The 17,788-nt window shown below is 39.3% G+C and overlaps 2 protein-coding genes across 2 annotated transcripts; one reads left to right on the top strand and one right to left on the bottom strand.

Moving 5' to 3' along the window:
* Positions 1 to 1,285: 1,285 nt before the first annotated feature.
* On the bottom strand, positions 1,286 to 9,089 carry myadmb (myeloid associated differentiation marker b). Its single transcript, XM_072364128.1, has 2 exons — positions 8,981 to 9,089; positions 1,286 to 3,953 (listed from the first exon to the last, which is right to left on the bottom strand). The coding sequence occupies exon 2, from the start codon at positions 3,850 to 3,852 to the stop codon at positions 2,971 to 2,973; it is 882 nt and encodes a 293-aa protein (XP_072220229.1). The 5' UTR covers positions 3,853 to 3,953; positions 8,981 to 9,089; the 3' UTR covers positions 1,286 to 2,970.
* A 1,541-nt stretch (positions 9,090 to 10,630) lies between these two features.
* On the top strand, positions 10,631 to 17,314 carry pex19 (peroxisomal biogenesis factor 19). The gene is made up of 8 exons (XM_072363662.1): positions 10,631 to 10,745; positions 12,629 to 12,720; positions 13,241 to 13,403; positions 13,484 to 13,569; positions 13,661 to 13,834; positions 13,914 to 14,084; positions 14,906 to 14,950; positions 15,772 to 17,314. The coding sequence occupies exons 1-8, from the start codon at positions 10,682 to 10,684 to the stop codon at positions 15,856 to 15,858; spliced, it is 882 nt and encodes a 293-aa protein (XP_072219763.1). The 5' UTR covers positions 10,631 to 10,681; the 3' UTR covers positions 15,859 to 17,314.
* The last annotated feature ends 474 nt before the right edge of the window (positions 17,315 to 17,788 follow it).

Genomic DNA, 17,788 nt, shown 5'->3' with positions numbered 1-17,788 from the left:
GCTGGCCATTAGTTGTCACGTCCCTCTTCCTTTGGCATAATTAACTCCATGACATGTCATTGTGCTACAACTGGATGTCGTTATTGTCCTGTTTCCTGGCAAAAGATTTATATATGACATAGGCGTCGATAGTGTTCTGCATTACATCCGTGTACCAACCAGTGGTCAGAACTCTAAAGTTTGTGTGAGTCATTCTAATCTTAATCTACTTGCCTTCATCCACAGAGTCACAGTGGGTTTGGTGGCTGAAAAGAGGGGAAAAGAATGCTGCAGAGAGTGGTGCGAGGAAAAATAAACAGGGAATTATACATTTTTTCATAGAGCTTTTTCTTCTTTTCTGGTTTTGTGAAATCATTCATACATATGTTTATAGATTTGTTTTAACATTTATAGCAATAAAAGATCATAATTGATAAAACACAATCGTCTGTTCAAGTACTTTACATTCTATTCAATACGAGGAGTCATTTTACTCAGAACTGCACATCAACCTCATGGTGGTGCTAGATGAAGTCGGGATGGCTGGAGTCTCCATTTGGGATGGTTTGACAGGAAACTTTAACCTTTCTGGTAGCTTACCAGTTCCACCAACATGAGTGGCATTTATCCTTTGATAAAAAAAACTTGACCTCTTTTGATGCTACAGGAGAGTTAGAAATACATGGTTTTATATTTGTAATAAGCTGATATTTGAGTGCAACACATATTTATTGTGTTTGTGTAAGAAAGGCCAGCAAAGGCTGCTAGCTTTCTGAAACACATAGCTTGAGCCACTTCTGTTTTTCTCTGTAACATGTCGGTATGCATTCTTGAGCGATAAATCAGGGGGGAAAAGATCTCTCTCGGATAGCTAGGTTCAGCAATAAAATGACTTCTAAAACCTTTATGGTGACCAGGTGAAGAAAAAACACTTCTGATCAGGGTCTGACTGCAGACAGAAATAGTTTCAGTTCTTTCTGAACTCCTCATCTGGTTTTAATATTGGAAATATGTTCTTATTCATTTATTCCTTTGTATTTGTAGAGGGTTTATTCAAGCCATTTTATTTACTCACTGTACGTTTTTTATTGAATGTGTTTGTGTTGTCACCTGGTATATTTTTCTCCCCATGGCGTCCACTATGCCGCACATCAAATTATTCCTCGGAGACAAAGAGTAACAAATTTGAACTTGAACTAGAGATGTTTTAGTGTGGATGAAGTCATCAAGTAACTGACAATATGACATATTTGGATGACTGAAAGTAAAAATCCTGCAGATAAGACATGGAAACACACACACAGTCATCTGTTTACAAAGTAATTTTTATTGAAACACTGGATTACATTTTCCTACAACACTGATGTGGTTTCACACTTGAAATAGTGAAATATTAAAAAAGGTAAACACTATAACATTGGCAACATCTACAGAGTAAAAAGCGTTTTTTTTTTTACTTTTACAGCAATAGATCCAATTAACAATCAATTAATTTAATGATGGGGGATGACTTTGAGTAAACACTTTGCTATTTGGGGACAACGGGAATAAAAACATGCATTAAAAAATGAAAATAATAAATGCACTTTGACTATACTTATCTTGATTTGTTTAAATAAGCAATGCTGCTTCCATATATATTTGCCATTGATTGTAGCGTGCAGGTACAAATATATCATTGCAGGAACAAAAGCCAGTCTAGCATTCACGATAAACGAAATTTGTATGTATTCAAGTCTTGAATCATAAACTGGAGCAACTCTGGAAGCATGTGAATAAGACTGGTGGTGAATATACAATCCGAACAGCTGCTCTGTGGTAACACAAAACTGTGAAATCTTTATTAAGAGTAGAAACCTTAAAATCTTTGATCACCATTTAGTTATGACTGCATACACCTAACATTTATCATTTTGTCCATGTTTAAACAACAAAATATTCAATGTCAGACCGACACATTGACATGCAATATACACATATAGAACAAAACAGAACGATAGGCCACCATTTACTCTGAGTCTCCTTCACGTATCATTGCAGACAATGTTTACATGCACATATGCAATACTTTGGGTGTCGTACAGGCGTCCATCAGTGGCTTAACAAAACCAAAAACACAGCATTTCAGAGACATAACAAACGAAAAGTTGTGTTTTCTGAAAAGCTTTTTTACTTTCTGTTTCTTCTTTTTTGTGTTTTCTGAAAAAAAATCAGTTGTGTAAATAAGCATTTTCCTAAATTTTGTTCTTTCTCTTATAATGTGGTTTCAGTTTTTTATTTTTTTATTTTTTGGTTTTCTGTTCTTGGTTTTGCTGTCGTGCTTTGTGAAATGTTTAATTATCTTTGTTGTCCTGTTGCATTATCTAACATGTTGCTGTGTTGTCTGGTTTTGTAGTATTTTGTGAATTGTTGTTGTGTTTTGCACCCCATGTGCACTGAAACATATCAACCACAATTTCTACATATGTGTTTGTCAGCATCTTTTAAGCAATGGCAATCTGGTCTTCAATAATAAAACTAGACAGGTAACTGGAGGCAACAGTAAGCCTCAGTGATGGAAGGAAATATCATTATACATGTAAACAAACCATAGATTTCAACTTCACCCCCATTTCTTTTTCTTCTCTAAGATTATCTATAATGCTGTATGCTTCACATAAAATTGAATTTGGCAGGTCAGCAGAGGCAAAAAAAAAAGAAGAAAAAGAGGCCAAAAGGAGCACAAGATTTGGATTTTGACCAGTTTACCATGTCAATCTCCTTCCTTGCAAAGCATCATTCGTTGCATATAATGCACCTCTCCTCCAATACATTCCTCACAAACCTTTACATAGTTACTTTAGGCTATATCTCAAACTGCTTTGTTCAGAACCAATGCAGGTGGTGAGGGCAATATATTTGTATTTGACAGCAGTTTTACAGCCTTTAATAAAGTGGCCGAATTCAATCTTATTTGGAGCACACTGTTAGCCCAGCACCCTTTCTGAGCCCTCAAGCTTTGACAAACACTAGACGAGTGGAGTAGATAAGGTCAGCCAAATAGAGGATGAAGTTGACAGCAGTGAGCACAGCTACCGCGATGAGCTTATCCCACATACACAAACCCTCTTGGGTGCTGCAGCTGGACGGCCGATTTTTTGATCCACCGTGCTTGGGGTCAAAGTTGAAGACAGGCCAGATGATGGTCACTGACAGATAGAGGATCACAGCCAGCAGGGCGTATCCTGACAGAAAACGGGCAAACGGGAAAGGGAGACAGCCCGTGCATTCGCCAATGCAGAGCAGGATGATGGCTGCTGACAGGATGAAGCAGATGCAGTAGACGGACATGCAGTACTTGAGCGCATCGATACGGTCGTACACCACAGGTTCGCTTATGAAAACAAAGATAATGCAGGCCACAAAGGTCTCACAGACTTTCAGCAGGCCAGGAGCTGTGGCCATGTAGCCGGCCACTTCGCCTGGACGGGCCTTGCTGATGCTCACCTCACTCATGTAGGCAATGGTGGCCAGGCAGGAGAAGACTGTTGACACGATACGGAAGTCACGGACCTCACTCTGGCCTGTGGAACCCTTGAGGAAGTAGAGAGGGAAGATGATGGAAGCGGATAAGCAGAGGAGGGCAGAGTAGCAGGCAAAGGTGATGGGGAAGTTCTTCCAGGAAACGGGTGCACGGGTCTGAAGGCCGAACAACTCCACCAGGATGACAAGCAGAGTTCCGGCGAAGCTGAAGGCCCAGCAGAAGATGCACCAATCTCCGGTGCCGTGGTAGAGTCTGGCGCCATGCACGGCCACAGAGAATGCCACACAGGAGAAGACCAGGGCTGCCAGTCGTGTCCACAGCAAAGGGTTGGAGTGCAGGACTATAGCCATGATGAGATTTCTTATATGTGAGAAAGATAAGATGTCAAGTTTCCTTTCTTTTGGGAGTCACGTTGTTAGATTTTTACCATCAGCCACTCAGGCGGAGAAAACTGTAAGAAGATAATGCAACAAAAGCAGAATTAGTATTTCAGAGTTTTACATACTTTTAAACTTTAAGATGAAGTACAGGCTCCAACCACATGAGGCTAACAGCTTGCAACTCTACCCAAACACACACTGTCCTCCTATATAGCATTTACTCAGGCGCACAATGTTGTTATTGTATTTTATGAATGGTAGACAAAACAACTCAGATCATGAAAACACAATTCAGAACCACAAATAATGACTGCACTGTTGTCACGCTGGTCACAGCACATTTGCATCTGGTCAAATCAGCTGGAGAACACTCTCTTTGCTGTTTTTTTCTTCTGGGAGTTTCTGCCTCGTATCAAACTGCAGACCTAACAGCATTCCTGCACTGAGTGTTTTCCTCATTCCTCCCAGCTCATATCCTTGGTGATAGGAGTGGCGCCGCATCCTCCACCAACTCCACAGTGTATCTGTCATCATGTTCTAACATGGCTCTCTTCATTTGTTCCACTCCCCAGAGCTGCGTAGAGCTTCAGTTCTGAACTTCAGCACTTTCAAAAGTGGAAAAATGTCATGTTATGCAAGTTGGAGAGTCACTCTAGAGTACAAAGTCAGTAATATGTCATGTTTTTTTTAAACTATATTTTCAGAGGTGTGACGGATAGTTCAGCTTTAGGGTATGGATTTAAATTTACTGCAGGATGCCGTTCTTTGACCAGAGTCGTGCCTTTACTGTCTTGTCATGTTCTTCTATTACTGATAATTTAAAAAACACTTATTCTACTGAATTCTGTCATTCAAAACAAAAATTAAGGTTGATATTGTGATATTTTTTTTTATTTCTGCTGTTTCATTATTAATTTTTGAAATGTGAAATATAAGTTGGTAAAATTTAACAATGTGTTACTGTTGCCATTCCACTTGCCTCCCTTCAACTTTATTGCTTCCAAAAACTACAGGTTGGTCTGAATCTTATCTAAATTATACTTTGCAACTTGATAACCAGATGTGGTTTAACTAAAAAGTCGCACAGTTCAGCCCCCTATGTTGCCACTGTTTACACGAAACTCTTCACTGAAACAAATGGAAAGTAGAAAGTGTTGCTGTCTCTGCCAACTCTAAAATGACTCAGCTACCAGCAAAGCAAGACAAATGCTCTGTTTCTGGCTGCAAGAGCAAATGCAATGTTCTTCTACTTGAGGCTTTAAGAGGTATTTATCCATAGCCAGAGTATTAACCTTCAGTAGAAAGGAGTCAGCACCCCCAGTTTGAAAAATCAGACAGGAAAATGGCATGAAAGCGAATGTATTGCTGTGAATTGGAAAAACAGCAAAGCATAATAAAAAAAAAAAGCCTTTATTTGCTGTCAGACCTTTCCAAAAGGGGAGTTGAGCCACTGTATTTCTTCCAGCAGTGTTCCCAGATATTGTGACCTAAAACAAGCAACCTGATCTATGACAACAAGCCCAAAATAAGTGAATGTCTTCTAGAAAACAGGCCAAAAACCTCACTGAGCATTATCTGAGAGAGGCCCTTGAGTCACTCATATATCAACATATATGCCGATGTGTTCCTTATTTTACGTTTATTTTGAGAGTGTTATGTTTGGTGAGAAGAATAGGTATTAAAAGCTATTGCTTTAGCCTACACCTTTTTTAAGGGATTTATGTTGTACACTGAAAATTGTTGTCCTGTTTTATGATAATTCTGTTTGTATTTTTCCCCTCAGAGTCAAATATTTATGTAGATGTTTGAGTTTCATAGATAAATGTGACTATTTTATTTTGGCCACTATGTCTTAAACAACAAAGTTGCTCTAGAATATCCATTAATCTTGCTATTTGTATTTGTAGCATCCAAATAAGCAACTACTCTTTAGCAACAAACCAACATAGTGAAATGCTAATATTTGTAAGATAAGCAGACCTGGAAAATCAGTCTACATGCCACCACACTAAACTAGTTGACAAAAACAGTACATTTTAATTTTACCCATTGGCAAACAGTGAAAATATTTACCAATTCTATCTGCAAATTATATAAACACTTAACAAATAATGCAATGATTTTCTATCATCTGTGCTGCTTTTTGATACCATCGTCCTCAAATCTCAAGTAGCATGTTGCGTAGCTAATATGGCTAACGCGACTATTGGCTTAGACTGTGAATATTGGGTTGAAAATTCTCCAAAAAAATTGTAAAACAAAATGTAATATTTTCAATTAAGGAGTCTCATACAAAAGTTGGCAAACTGACTTGATAATGTCGATTACAGTACATAGCACTATGTTAGCTAGTAGTTTAGCTAGTGTTTTATTTTTGAGCAGCAAAAACCCTTAAATCTTTTTATGTTCAGTAACCTATGATTCAAACCTTTAATGTGTAAGAGAAATAATGTGCTATTACTTGTCTTTCTTAGAAGATGCTTTCCTCAGAGATGTATTTGCCTCTTGGCAATTTTTGGATTATTTGTATTATTTTAGATAACTTTAATATTGTAAATTGACTTGACCAAAATTAACATACATCATAAAACTGATCAGTTAGTCCTCGTTTTCCTCATATGAATTAGATAAGAGACCAATATTTTAAGGAGGTTTTTGCACAACTAACGACTCTCATGTAGAATAAAAAACTTGTCCTCTTTGCTTGATTTTCCTCTCGCTTTTTACACTTTTTAGATCTAACAAACTGGCGCCAATAAAAAGTTGTTGCCAGACTTCCACTTCAAAAATGCAGGTGCTGTTTTAACAAGGACTAAACATTCAGACGTGAGATGCTTCACTGCACAACCAAGGTTCTTCCGGTTTATAAGAATAACTCAAATCGCATCTTGTACTGCTGCATTTATTGTAATCTAATGAGGCAACTGCCATTAGTACAGTACAGCGCATATCATTTTCCTCCACTAATGTGGGGTTCTGTTGAGAGTTGATGCATCACGGTTTACAAAGAATGACTTACTTGTCTCTTCTATACCAAAAGCTAGTGTTTCTTGACCTATAGAAAGAACATATTTTGCCACAGGTCTCTTTAAAAAACCTTAACTTAACCGCACTGGAGATTTTAAGCCACAAAAATACACGATGGACATTTTAAAACACGAAGACACTCCAACCACACTAGCTCTACCTCCCATCCCTCTTGACACCAGCCCCCCACTTGGCTCCACAAGCACTGAGCTCCGAGTTCCCAGTTTACATAGAGAGACAGAATATAAACAAGGAGAAATGGCCAGTTTACATTAGTCCTATTAAACACCTATGGAGGTTTCAAAGCCAGGGGAGTGGAAAGTTGAACTGGTGGCACAGCATGGCAAGAAAGCAGAGAACAAAATGAGAAAGAAATGGAAAAGTAGACCTGCAAAATGTCACACAGGATGACTGAGTGTGTAGGGGAGGGGAGGAAAAAAGGGGAGAACATGGGGGAAGCCCTGTGCCTCAGCCTCAAAAGGACACATAGTTTAAACACAGTGACGGAGTGGAATAGCAATAGAGTGAGTCAGCACTGGGCTCCTCTGTTTCACCACTTTTCCTTTCTCCCCACCTCCTCCCTAATTTCTTGTAAGATTTTCCAACTTGCTGATGCATTCCAGATGTGCAACAGCCTTCTGCTGAACAACTGCTAACTTTGTCATATTTGCCAAGTTTTTCCTTCCCTGTTGTTTCCTCTCCATACCTCCCTCCTCAAAGTCTGATTTTGTGGCTGCTTCTTCTCTTTTCCATCTGTTGTCCCCTTTTCCCCTCTCTGTTCAATACTCCCTCTAAAGCTTTATAGTTAGGCTACCAATTATGCTTCATGCTAACCACTCGAAATAAACATATATGGAGGGCCGTGATGGAAAAATCAATCCCGCTGGTGCCACCATGATTGCTTTGCTGCTTATGGCATCAAGTCAGGAAAAGAAATAGCTTCTGAAAATGGCACAAGAGAGAGAAATAGAAGTGTGGAAAAAGCATGGAAAACACGACACAGTACTTCCCCAAATGGAAAAGATACTGAAAATAGGTTCACACATTAGAACAGTAAACAGGATGTGATAACATCATGCTTCTCTGTACAGCCACTTTCATATGTGCACATACATATGTTAAGATGTTCAGGAAACAAGTGTTTGTCTCAAGCAGAGAGGTCATGCACGCTGTTTGTTTTGTTGTCATGACACAACATCCCTTACTCAATTTCACCTCTAATCCACTTACAGCAGATCCGTGGGTCGAAGCACAAGACGAGCTCTGTTGGGCAATCCATCCCAGTGTGTGCTCGCCAGAACTCAATGCGAGTAAGTTTAGGTTCAAACAGAGGCCTTTCAGACCTTTTCTGAATTTTTCTAAAGCAGAAAAATTCCAGACTTTCAACATTTTCCACACGTAACAAAATGAAAATCCATTTAGCAAGAAAACCACCACACCTATTCAGCAAAGAGAAAAGCCAGGACACAGACCCTCATTTAAATGATCATTGGTCAACAAATAAGATCAGTGCCAGAACTATTCAGTCATGTTTTGGAAACTCCCCTTCAGTGTAGAGAGCATGTGTCAGTGTGAAAGCTGTTTTCAGGCTCATGCAAAGGTTCATTCATTGACAGTGAAGGTGGGTGTGCCCCCTGCCACACCCTGCTCCCACCACACTCAACATAACAGCCTGCTGAACTCACATAAACTAACTAAAAACAGATATTTGTTGCAAATAACAGCTCTTTTTCGACAGATTTTGTAAAAATCCAACTTTAAAATCAACACGTCGATTGCTATGATTGTGAAAAATACTTTGTGAAAAAAATTGTACAACAAAAATGACAAAAAAAAATGTACAAAAAGGAGGAAAACTTCATTTTTTAACAGCTTTTTAAACATCATGTTGTTTCAAGCCTGCAACTGTCTGATGATGTAAAGAAAAACACACCTGAAAACAGACATTTCTTTCCACATGCACGCAGTTTTTATATATCTTTCTCTTTAGCAAACTCAGTGTGCCCACAAAACATTTTCCTTTACCCCAAACATCACCACATCACTTTGGTTTAATTCAGATGTGACCTACCTTTCTGGTACTTGGCTGCAGCTGTTCTCTGTTGAGCAGAACATTCAGTTGTAAAGAGGTTCAGATTGCAGCTCTTCAGCCCCCTGGCTGGATTTACTAGCAGCCCAAAGGAGCAGCTCCCCGCCCAGAAAACCAAATTAGGCATCAACAGACTGCACCGTTACTCACATCTGTCTGAACTCCACCTCCTCCACCCTGCTCGTGTCCGGAGACGCGTCTGCCTACACCCATAGAGCAGAAGTATTCCCTCCCGAATAGAGATATTTCTCGACTAGCTTCCTGCATTTAAAAATCTTAGGGCTAATAACTTCTGATTCTTGAATGAAACACTAATTCATTTGATTTAGCCTAATGCGAAGTGCACTTCAAGTAAACGTAATTTTAATTCATCCAGAGTGGCCAGAACATCTTAACATGTGAAAATTGTTGGGCATGAAATCTGAAAAATTGTGTACATTAACGTTGTCGAACTTCGACATAGATACATTTCAACAAATAAATGAATGGACTTGTTAATTATTTTCAGAAATGCTTGCTAATTAATTCAGAAATGCCTTCATACAGTTTTGGAAAACCCCGTAAAGCATTACTAATAAAAAGATGTCGTCATTGTTTGCGATAGCGTTTCTATCGACACGAGCCGAAATAATGCTAAATATTTTTCAAAGCTATACTCTGAAACTTTGTGCTTGGAGATTATTTGTATACGTTGCCTGGCAACAGCAGCAGTAGCCCCTGGCAACCACATTTATTTACCGAGAGTTGAAAAAAGTACACGTTTCCTGTCCAAAAGAGGAAAATCTACCATCACATGCACATTCTTACAAGATTTCTTTATCTAGCTTAAATAGCTCACTTTTTAAACAGTTAAAATTTGCAATTTCCTTCCAGTCAGACTGGTATGATCTGCTATGTTCATCACTCACTAAAATATAGACATTAAAACAAACCTTTTCACTAAACCTCAAGAGTTTTATTCTTGATTTTGGATGTAAGCTAATTCAACAGTCAAATCACATTTAACAAGAGAAAACCGTAATCAGACAACAGCAGGATTACAGGGTGTATTTGAGTATTGTTACTTTTTCTTTTAATTTGATAGATGAAGCCTGTATTGATTTGAAAGTGAATCAATTGAGCATCATGATGCCTTTGTATGTGTTGCATTGAAACGCCCTGTTATAGTCGAGTAACTACAGCTTTTTGACACATAAATACAGATAAGGTATTTGTAAATAAATAATTGTGGAATAGGAGAAAAAAACATGAAACGGGGAAAAAACACAAGTGCATTTCTTTGAAAGTCCGTGAAAAGACTAAAGAAAAAACAATTTCTGGGCTTGCTGATGTTTATATGATACCGTCTGTGAGTAAGAATTTTCTAAATTAACACAGTGGTTTGGGAACTTTGTTCTTTTGTTCCAAAACTGAGCTTGAAATATTTTTTTCTTTTAAAAAACTATTGAAGCAAAACAACAAGGACCTCAATTAAAAAACAAACAAAACAAGAACAACAATTATTTTTTCTTTTTTGAAAATAAGCAGCTTGTTCCTTTTTTGTAATTCTTACTCGTGTCACAAGGTGGCGCCAGATTTCAAACCAAACTGGAGGCTGTGACGTAGAAGTGTCGTCGACGGTTTTACAACAGAAACGTCAATATTCTGAGACCTTCACTTGGTGGCTGCAGTTTGGAGAACATCATGGCGTCAGGTACGGGAGAGTCGTCCAGTGGACACGATGCAGAATTGGACGAGTTATTGGACAGTAAGTGTTGACATTAAGGTGTACACGAGGGGATCTTTTTTCGGAGATTAGTGCGGTTTCTTCTAGTGTTACATCGGATGGGATTTGTCGCTGAGACCCCGCTCTGTTTCCCCGTGTCAGCGGTTCAGCTGCTCGGTGGGACCTCCGGTGAAGTAACGTTCGTTGAAGTGACCGTTGACAGTTGAACAGCCGCTCGTGGAAAAATAAAGCAAAAGACAACTCGTCATCTTAAAGTTTGATAACCATTGTTGACAGGTTGAGCCCAGTTTGTGCGCCGCGCAGGTGGACTGTAACTAAACAGGCCCGTTTACTCCAGTGCTGTACCTCTGTTTGTGATTTGAGTTACTTGTACTTGAGTTGTGAAACTACAGCACTACATTCTAGGGATAAATATCGTATTTAACTTGATGTAGCTTTACAAGCCATTTTTGTAACAAACGGGGCCCTGAGCACAGATTTAGTTCAAATACCTGTTTGGACAGCCAGAAATAATGCAGATGTGAAGGCTTTTGATTGATGTTTTATGTGTTTTTTGCAGTGATTCTGAGACTATTTGTACTTACTTTGCTTCAAACTGTGTCTCGTTTTGCTCACTTTGTGCATCTGTAATACATTTGTGTTCCATGCTGGTCATGTTTCAGTCAGTAGAGACTAATGTTAACAGTCCCTGTAAACAGAAGCCCTGGTGTTACTGTTTTATGTACATCTTTTCATTTAAAATTAGATATGTTTTCATGTAAAAGTATATGTATACAACAGAGGTGGTGGTGGTTTCTCTACAGGTGGTGCACATATGACATAATACTTGATATAACCCTTCAAATATTATCAAGTATGGTTGTTATACTTTTTATTACGTCTAAAATGTAGATAAAACAAGTGTATCCTACCACAATAATCCAAGAGGTGGTACAGTCAAAACGGTCGGTGTTTATACGTTGCTTGACCTGTTGAAAGTAGTTGTAATTTTGAAGATTCTTGCATTTGGGTCTGTTTATGATGAAGTTAATATACAATATATCGACGTATATACAGTAAATATTTGTATAGCCTGGATTAAAACTCATTTTTACATTAAGTTTTAAGTTAAATGGATTTACTGCAGAACTGTTACTTTAAACTGAGTTAGGTACACCTGTCTAACGGGAGATGGAGCCTACAAATATAATTTGTATGTACTTGTGCTAAAATGATTAATCATTGTTCATCAGATTCAACCTCTGATGTTAGATTTTTATTTTATTTTGAACAGTTTTGTAGAAAAAACAACAGTTTTAAAGACATTTCACTTACCTTTTTCCACTGAGACCACCTTAGCTTTTTATTCATAATTACCGTACACAATTAAGAGTCATAATGTGATAACTCCCAATAAGTAAAAGAAAAAAACATCCACTGAACCGCCAGGAAGATGTGCTGCTACAAGACACCGTTGGGTTTGTCACGATATTTAACCTTGATGCATTTTTGATAACGGAGAACGGGAAAAGATTACTTAAGGGGGATAAAAATGTTTGAAAATGCAGGAAGCACAAGCACGAACAAAACTGACCCTTCCACCCGCTTAAATGCAGCACTTTTTGTCATCTTAACTGCATTACTGACTATTTATTTCCAAATAAAAAAAAAACTTTGAGTCAAACTTTTTGTTTAAACAAAGAGGCCAAATGAATAAATCCCTTCATATGAACCATTTCCTTTAGAATAAAAGAAAAGTTTTTTATGTCTGAACTGTTCATCACTAAAACATTTCTCAGTATGTTGTCAGAAGGAATACCCTGCATGTTGACTCTAGTTATTTGAAATGATTTCTAATGAGCTGATCATTGGATCAAGTGAATGCTTACTGGCCAGCTCAGTTGTGATGTCACTCTTTCCTTCAGGTGCATTGGATGACTTTGACAAGGCGTCTGCTCCTCCAGCTCCGGCTGAACCTGCAGCTGCTTCCTCTTCAGCCGGCGCCGGTTCAGAGAAGGTCTGTATTGTGGGAGAGCAAAGCCTTGACTCTGCTCCACATATTGTACCTTGACTACTCTTTCCTCCACAACAGTATCTGGTTCAGTCTGCTTTTCTCTCTTGCCTGGATTGTACTCATGCTCTTTGTTCAGGTTGTGAAAGATTTTCAGCTCAGCTGGTCACAACAAGTTTGGTATTTAAGATATTTCAGCATGAGGCAATTTTCAGGCTACAGATCTGGAATCTGGAGAAAGTGGAAACGATGCTGGACCATCACCTTTTACTTTTCTCTTTTCCTTTCGAGAACTATAGAAATAGTTTTGTTGCTGCAGACTGAAGCTTTGAACTGTTTTTTTCTTTAGCTGTGGCAGAAAGTGAGGTCTGTGTTTACTTGAGACGAAAATAGTTTTAAAGTCTGAGACTAGATTTGCAAGATGGGAAAGAAATGTAAAAGTTTCTCAGGTTATAAAAAAGTTCTTGCAGTTGTTAAGTGCAGCCCATCATCACTGCAGTATAATGTTATGCTTTTCTACCTGTAGCCCCCTCTGCTTGAGGACTCCAAACTCTTTGAGACCCTCTTTGAGGGGGACATGGCTGCCCAGGCCAGGGAGGAATGGGAGAAGGCCATGACAGAGCTGGCTCAAGAGGAGCCAGAACTGCTTCAGCACTTCCATAAACTGTCAGAGGCTGCAGGCAAAGTTGGTAAGAGGCATAATTTAATTGTGATTTATTTGTAATCTTTGTCTCACTCACTTTAAATGTTCTCTTCATATTCTCAACAGGCACAGATACTGCCTCCCAACAAGAGTTCACCTCCTGTCTTAAAGAAACCCTCCGTGGCCTTGCAAAAAATGCAGACAACCTGCAGGTGGGTCGAGTCTGTAACGAACAATTGTTTTGAAGCTGTCAGATGGAAGTTATAACTATTCTTTTTGGACATCTGTGTTGTTTCCCATCAGTCCTCCGGACTAGCTGGAGACGACCTGGTCAAGACTCTCGAAGGCCTGGGGTTGGATGAAGGCATTGAAGGAGGCGGTGAGGATGGGAACATCCTGCCCATCATGCAGTCCATCATGCAGAATCTTCTCTCTAAGGAAGTGCTTTATCCATCTCTCAAAGAGATCACCACCAAGGTGTGTGTCCCTGTTTTATCAGCAGATACTCTTCAGTGTAACCATCAGTATATGCAGTAACTGTAACTTACCTTCACAGTACCCAGAGTGGCTGGACACCAATAGGTCGAGCCTGAGTTCAGAGGACTACCAGCGCTATGAGCAGCAGGCCAAAATCATGGGAGAGATCTGCAAGCTCTTTGAGAAGGAGGAAGAGCGTGTGGAAGACAAAGAGAGAACATTCGAGAGCGTCATGGACCTGATGCAAAAGGTGACGCAGCTCCATCTCTTGTCTCACACAGCAGCTGAGTCTTAGATTATAAACGTTAAAGACAAAAGTAAACGGACTGTGTTTTGCTCATATTTACTTTGTGATATTACTCCACATGAGAAACTCTTAAGGTGAATTATTAATGTCTGACCGCCTTTTCACAGATTTAAATGCGTTAAAAAGTTTACTTGCGTTTCGTTCTTGGCGTTTGGAAACCAGCTCTATTGTCAAAAGTCTCATAGCTGCAGCATTTTGTTGGGCACCAACCATTTCCTATTGGAATTGTTGTAGGCTAGTTTGGGTTAAAGCCAGTGGTGGAAAACTTCCAGTGCAGTCGCTGCACAACTCTTTACAAAATGTAAAGTCAATTAAAATGAGGATTACTACAAAATGTACACAAATGTTGGCAGGCAGGTTGCTCTCAGCATATTGGTGAACTTTCCCCAGTCTGTGAGCGACATACATCCTTGTTCTTATCATGACTGAAGATGCTTGTCTTGTTTGGCTTATTGTCATGTAACAGAAGGATTTTGGAGCAGTCGGGTATCTGAATCAGGTATTGAATGCAGTCTCTGGACTCTGTGTACCATGGTGCCCTGAGATTTGTGACAAGTGACAAAGCACTCGCTCAGCACTGTACCTTATATGGCAGAGTTGAGTGGCCTTCACTGGCTGCCCGTCGTCTCTCACATTGGCACACTTATCTGTGAAGTGCTGAAGTCACGAAAGAGACGGACATTAAGATGTTGTTTTGTTAAGGGATGTAGAAAATAAAGCTGAAGAATTAAATGGATAACTGATCGTAATTGTTTTACTTACAGTTGCAAGATCTCGGCCAGCCGCCCAAGGAGTTAGCAGGAGATGCGGTGAGTTTCACTTTCATCTGTTTGTGTAGCGTGTAATAATCCTGTGTTGTGTTGAAGAACTCGTCGTAATGTTTTCAGACTTGATTTGGAACGATAAAAAAGGGCCCCATGAGGCGCAGTGAAGCAGTTAACACGACTGTCTGAACAAGTGTTCAAAAAAGTTTGAAAAGTTTTTTAAAAACTGTTTAAAAAGTTGACATTTTTCTCCTAACAGGAGCACCAAGAGCTGTTTTTTTAACTTAACTTTATATGAGTAAAAATTGAGTACAAGCAAGTGTGAAGCGTCTCTGTAAGGCTCATTTTGCTCTTAGCTCTTCTGATCTGGACTTTTAGACTCTCTCCGGACTGAACGACACAATCATGATGCAACCAAAAGAGTTTACAGCAGGGTTACAGCAGGCTGCTGTTAGGTCAAAAAGAAAAACTGAGCCACACTAACGCATTTAAAGGTGAAGTGGAAGAAAAGCGTACAAATACCAACAGCTGGGCTGCCTCCACAGCTCACCTTATTCTCTGAGTACTCGCTGTGATATTTACTGTCCAAAAAGAAACAAAAGCTTTCTTTAAAAGTACCAACAGTTTCTCTGTTTTTAGATGAGACATGAGAGGGCTGGAGAGTGCTTAAAGTCAGATGTAGCAAACGTAGATGATGACAAAATAAATGCATAAATCAATCGGATGCATTCAGGTTGACAAACTGGAACCCTGGTTCAGATTGTCCAGTGTGAAAAGGCCTTGAAAAGAGAGAGTTGAGAGGAAGGTAGAGTATTTTAGATGGTTTCTTCATGACTGATTTCTTCCCCTTTCTTCTTCCCCTCCAGCCTCCTGGCTTTAACTTTGACATAGAGTCTCTCAACCTCCCAGGAGGGCCTGGAGCCGGGGCAGCAGAGCAGTGCTCCATCATGTGAGGAGGTGGCGGTGCGGCCCATCAGAAGTTCTGGAGTCAAACTGTCACTCTGTCAGCAGCAGACAGGGATGACGGAGTGTGAAACAAAGGTCAGGAAGGAGTGACACCAGACCATCGACACAGTTCTCCTTTAGAAAGAAGGCGTGCGCACAACAAGAGGAGCCATGAAAACGACAGAAAAACCCACTTAAAACACACTTCTTCTCTGTAAAATCACTGAACGCACAACTGAGAACATCTGATCTTTTCTGCCACAGTTTGTCAGCGGTTGCCACAGCTCCTTCACCGTTCATTTTAACCGGATTCTGATTAGAAGAAATGACCACCGCGTTCTTCTGGTTCTTTTACATACCGTTTAGCCTCATGGTAAATCCTATCACGCCACTTCACGGGTTTAAACGGTGCCTTTTTCAGAATGAATTTAAGTTATTGTTTTAGGTTTTATTAAAGTGAAGATTCTGCTTTCATTCTGCTCAGCCACTCGGGTTATAGTTTTAGAATAACATGGATTTGCAACGTCATGCCGAGTTTGTGTCATATTTCTTTTCTTTTTCGGTATTAAACAAAACGTAATATCTGTACAGGATTAAAATAATTAGTCGATTATTAACAAAGAAGAAAACTTGAAACAAATAAGTGTATGTTTGTCAATTATTTAATGAATTAAAAGACCCGAGAGAAGTTAGCGCCTTGTTAGGATTCCAGCACCTTTAATGAGACCCATTCCTAACTTGTTATTCCCCATTCCCAAGTACTGATTTGAAGTGACGTAGATTATTATTCCCGGATGCCTTTGCTGTGGTTACAGTGATCTTTACAGTGTTGAGTTACTGTGCAAAGTGCTTCCTATGTGATTCCCAGTGTGTTTAATGTACAGTGGCGGTTCCTTTTGGTTTGGAGTCCCCGGCTGAAAAAGACAAATATTTGATAGTATGAGCCTATAAGTCCATTAAAGGACACCATGTTCTTTTCAGAAAGGGTGACGAGCAGAGTAGCAAACATCACAATGTGTCACACGAGGACAGAAACATGTCTGTAATCCATGCAAATGCAAATGCTGGGTAAAACACTAACAGCCTGACGTTAGCACTTTTTGGCGGCGGTTGCCGGGTTTGTTTGCTACAGCGGCCGCTATTGCCAGCGGACAAAAGTTTGCCTCTGTTACCATATAGAGAGGTCCAGAAATGACACGACCATCAGCCCATCAATAACTACAATAAAAGGGTACTTTCAAAGGATTTAGTCAGCTGTGCACTGAAAAGAGATCAGATTTACACCAAACAGCTGCTGTGGAGCATTATAAAGACCTGTGTTTTTAATCACGGGGCAGTGGGGTGCAAACTATTCAGCTCTCAGGGCCGATGGAAACCCACAGCACTGTTAAAGAAAATGAAAACCTGTCATTTGACACCACTTTGTTTTGTAAATATATTAATTAAAATGATGATATAATGCAACTCGTTTTGGTCCTGCGTGTTATTTGTCATCTTTGTTCCTACATTAGTTTTAGCAACTAATAAAACTTATATTTTACTCTTCACGTTCACTACTTTTAGAGGCACACATTGTGCTTTTGTCCACATCATTTTGTGGTCTGCAGTTAAATTTTAAATCCTTAACAATCACCACATTAGACAACATAATGCATTGCTTTACATTTAATCATTCTCTAATGATATCAGATCTGAAATTAAGTACATTTCCTTTAAAAGACCAGAACATGAAACTCCAGATAGATCTGAAGCAGCGCACAATAACTAAGAAACATTCATATTTCCATGTGAGAAAATATTGTGAAGCATTCAAAGATACGAGGATTTCTGCAATTATTACACTAACTTTGGTCTGAGTTACAATTCCAGACAAACACAATGTGACCAATAAGGCAGTTTTGATAATTTTCACGTCTTTATTTGATAGATTTTTTTGCA

Source organism: Leuresthes tenuis, unplaced genomic scaffold (genome assembly GCF_036924035.1).
Source record: "Leuresthes tenuis unplaced genomic scaffold, fLeuTen1.0.hap1 SCAF_14, whole genome shotgun sequence".
Taxonomy (NCBI): domain Eukaryota; kingdom Metazoa; phylum Chordata; class Actinopteri; order Atheriniformes; family Atherinopsidae; genus Leuresthes; species Leuresthes tenuis.
This window is presented reverse-complemented; position numbering and strand designations above follow the sequence as displayed.

Bases quoted from the DNA above. Each gene is read 5' to 3' on its own strand.
- myadmb (XM_072364128.1), bottom strand. From the start codon at position 3,852: ATGGCTATAGTCCTGCACTCCAACCCTTTGCTGTGGACACGACTGGCA.
- pex19 (XM_072363662.1), top strand. From the start codon at position 10,682: ATGGCGTCAGGTACGGGAGAGTCGTCCAGTGGACACGATGCAGAATTG. The intron at 10,746-12,628 runs GTAAGTGTTGAC...TCTTTCCTTCAG, and splicing joins ATTGGACGAGTTATTGGACA to GTGCATTGGATGACTTTGAC. The intron at 14,085-14,905 runs GTGACGCAGCTC...TTTTACTTACAG, and splicing joins TCATGGACCTGATGCAAAAG to TTGCAAGATCTCGGCCAGCC.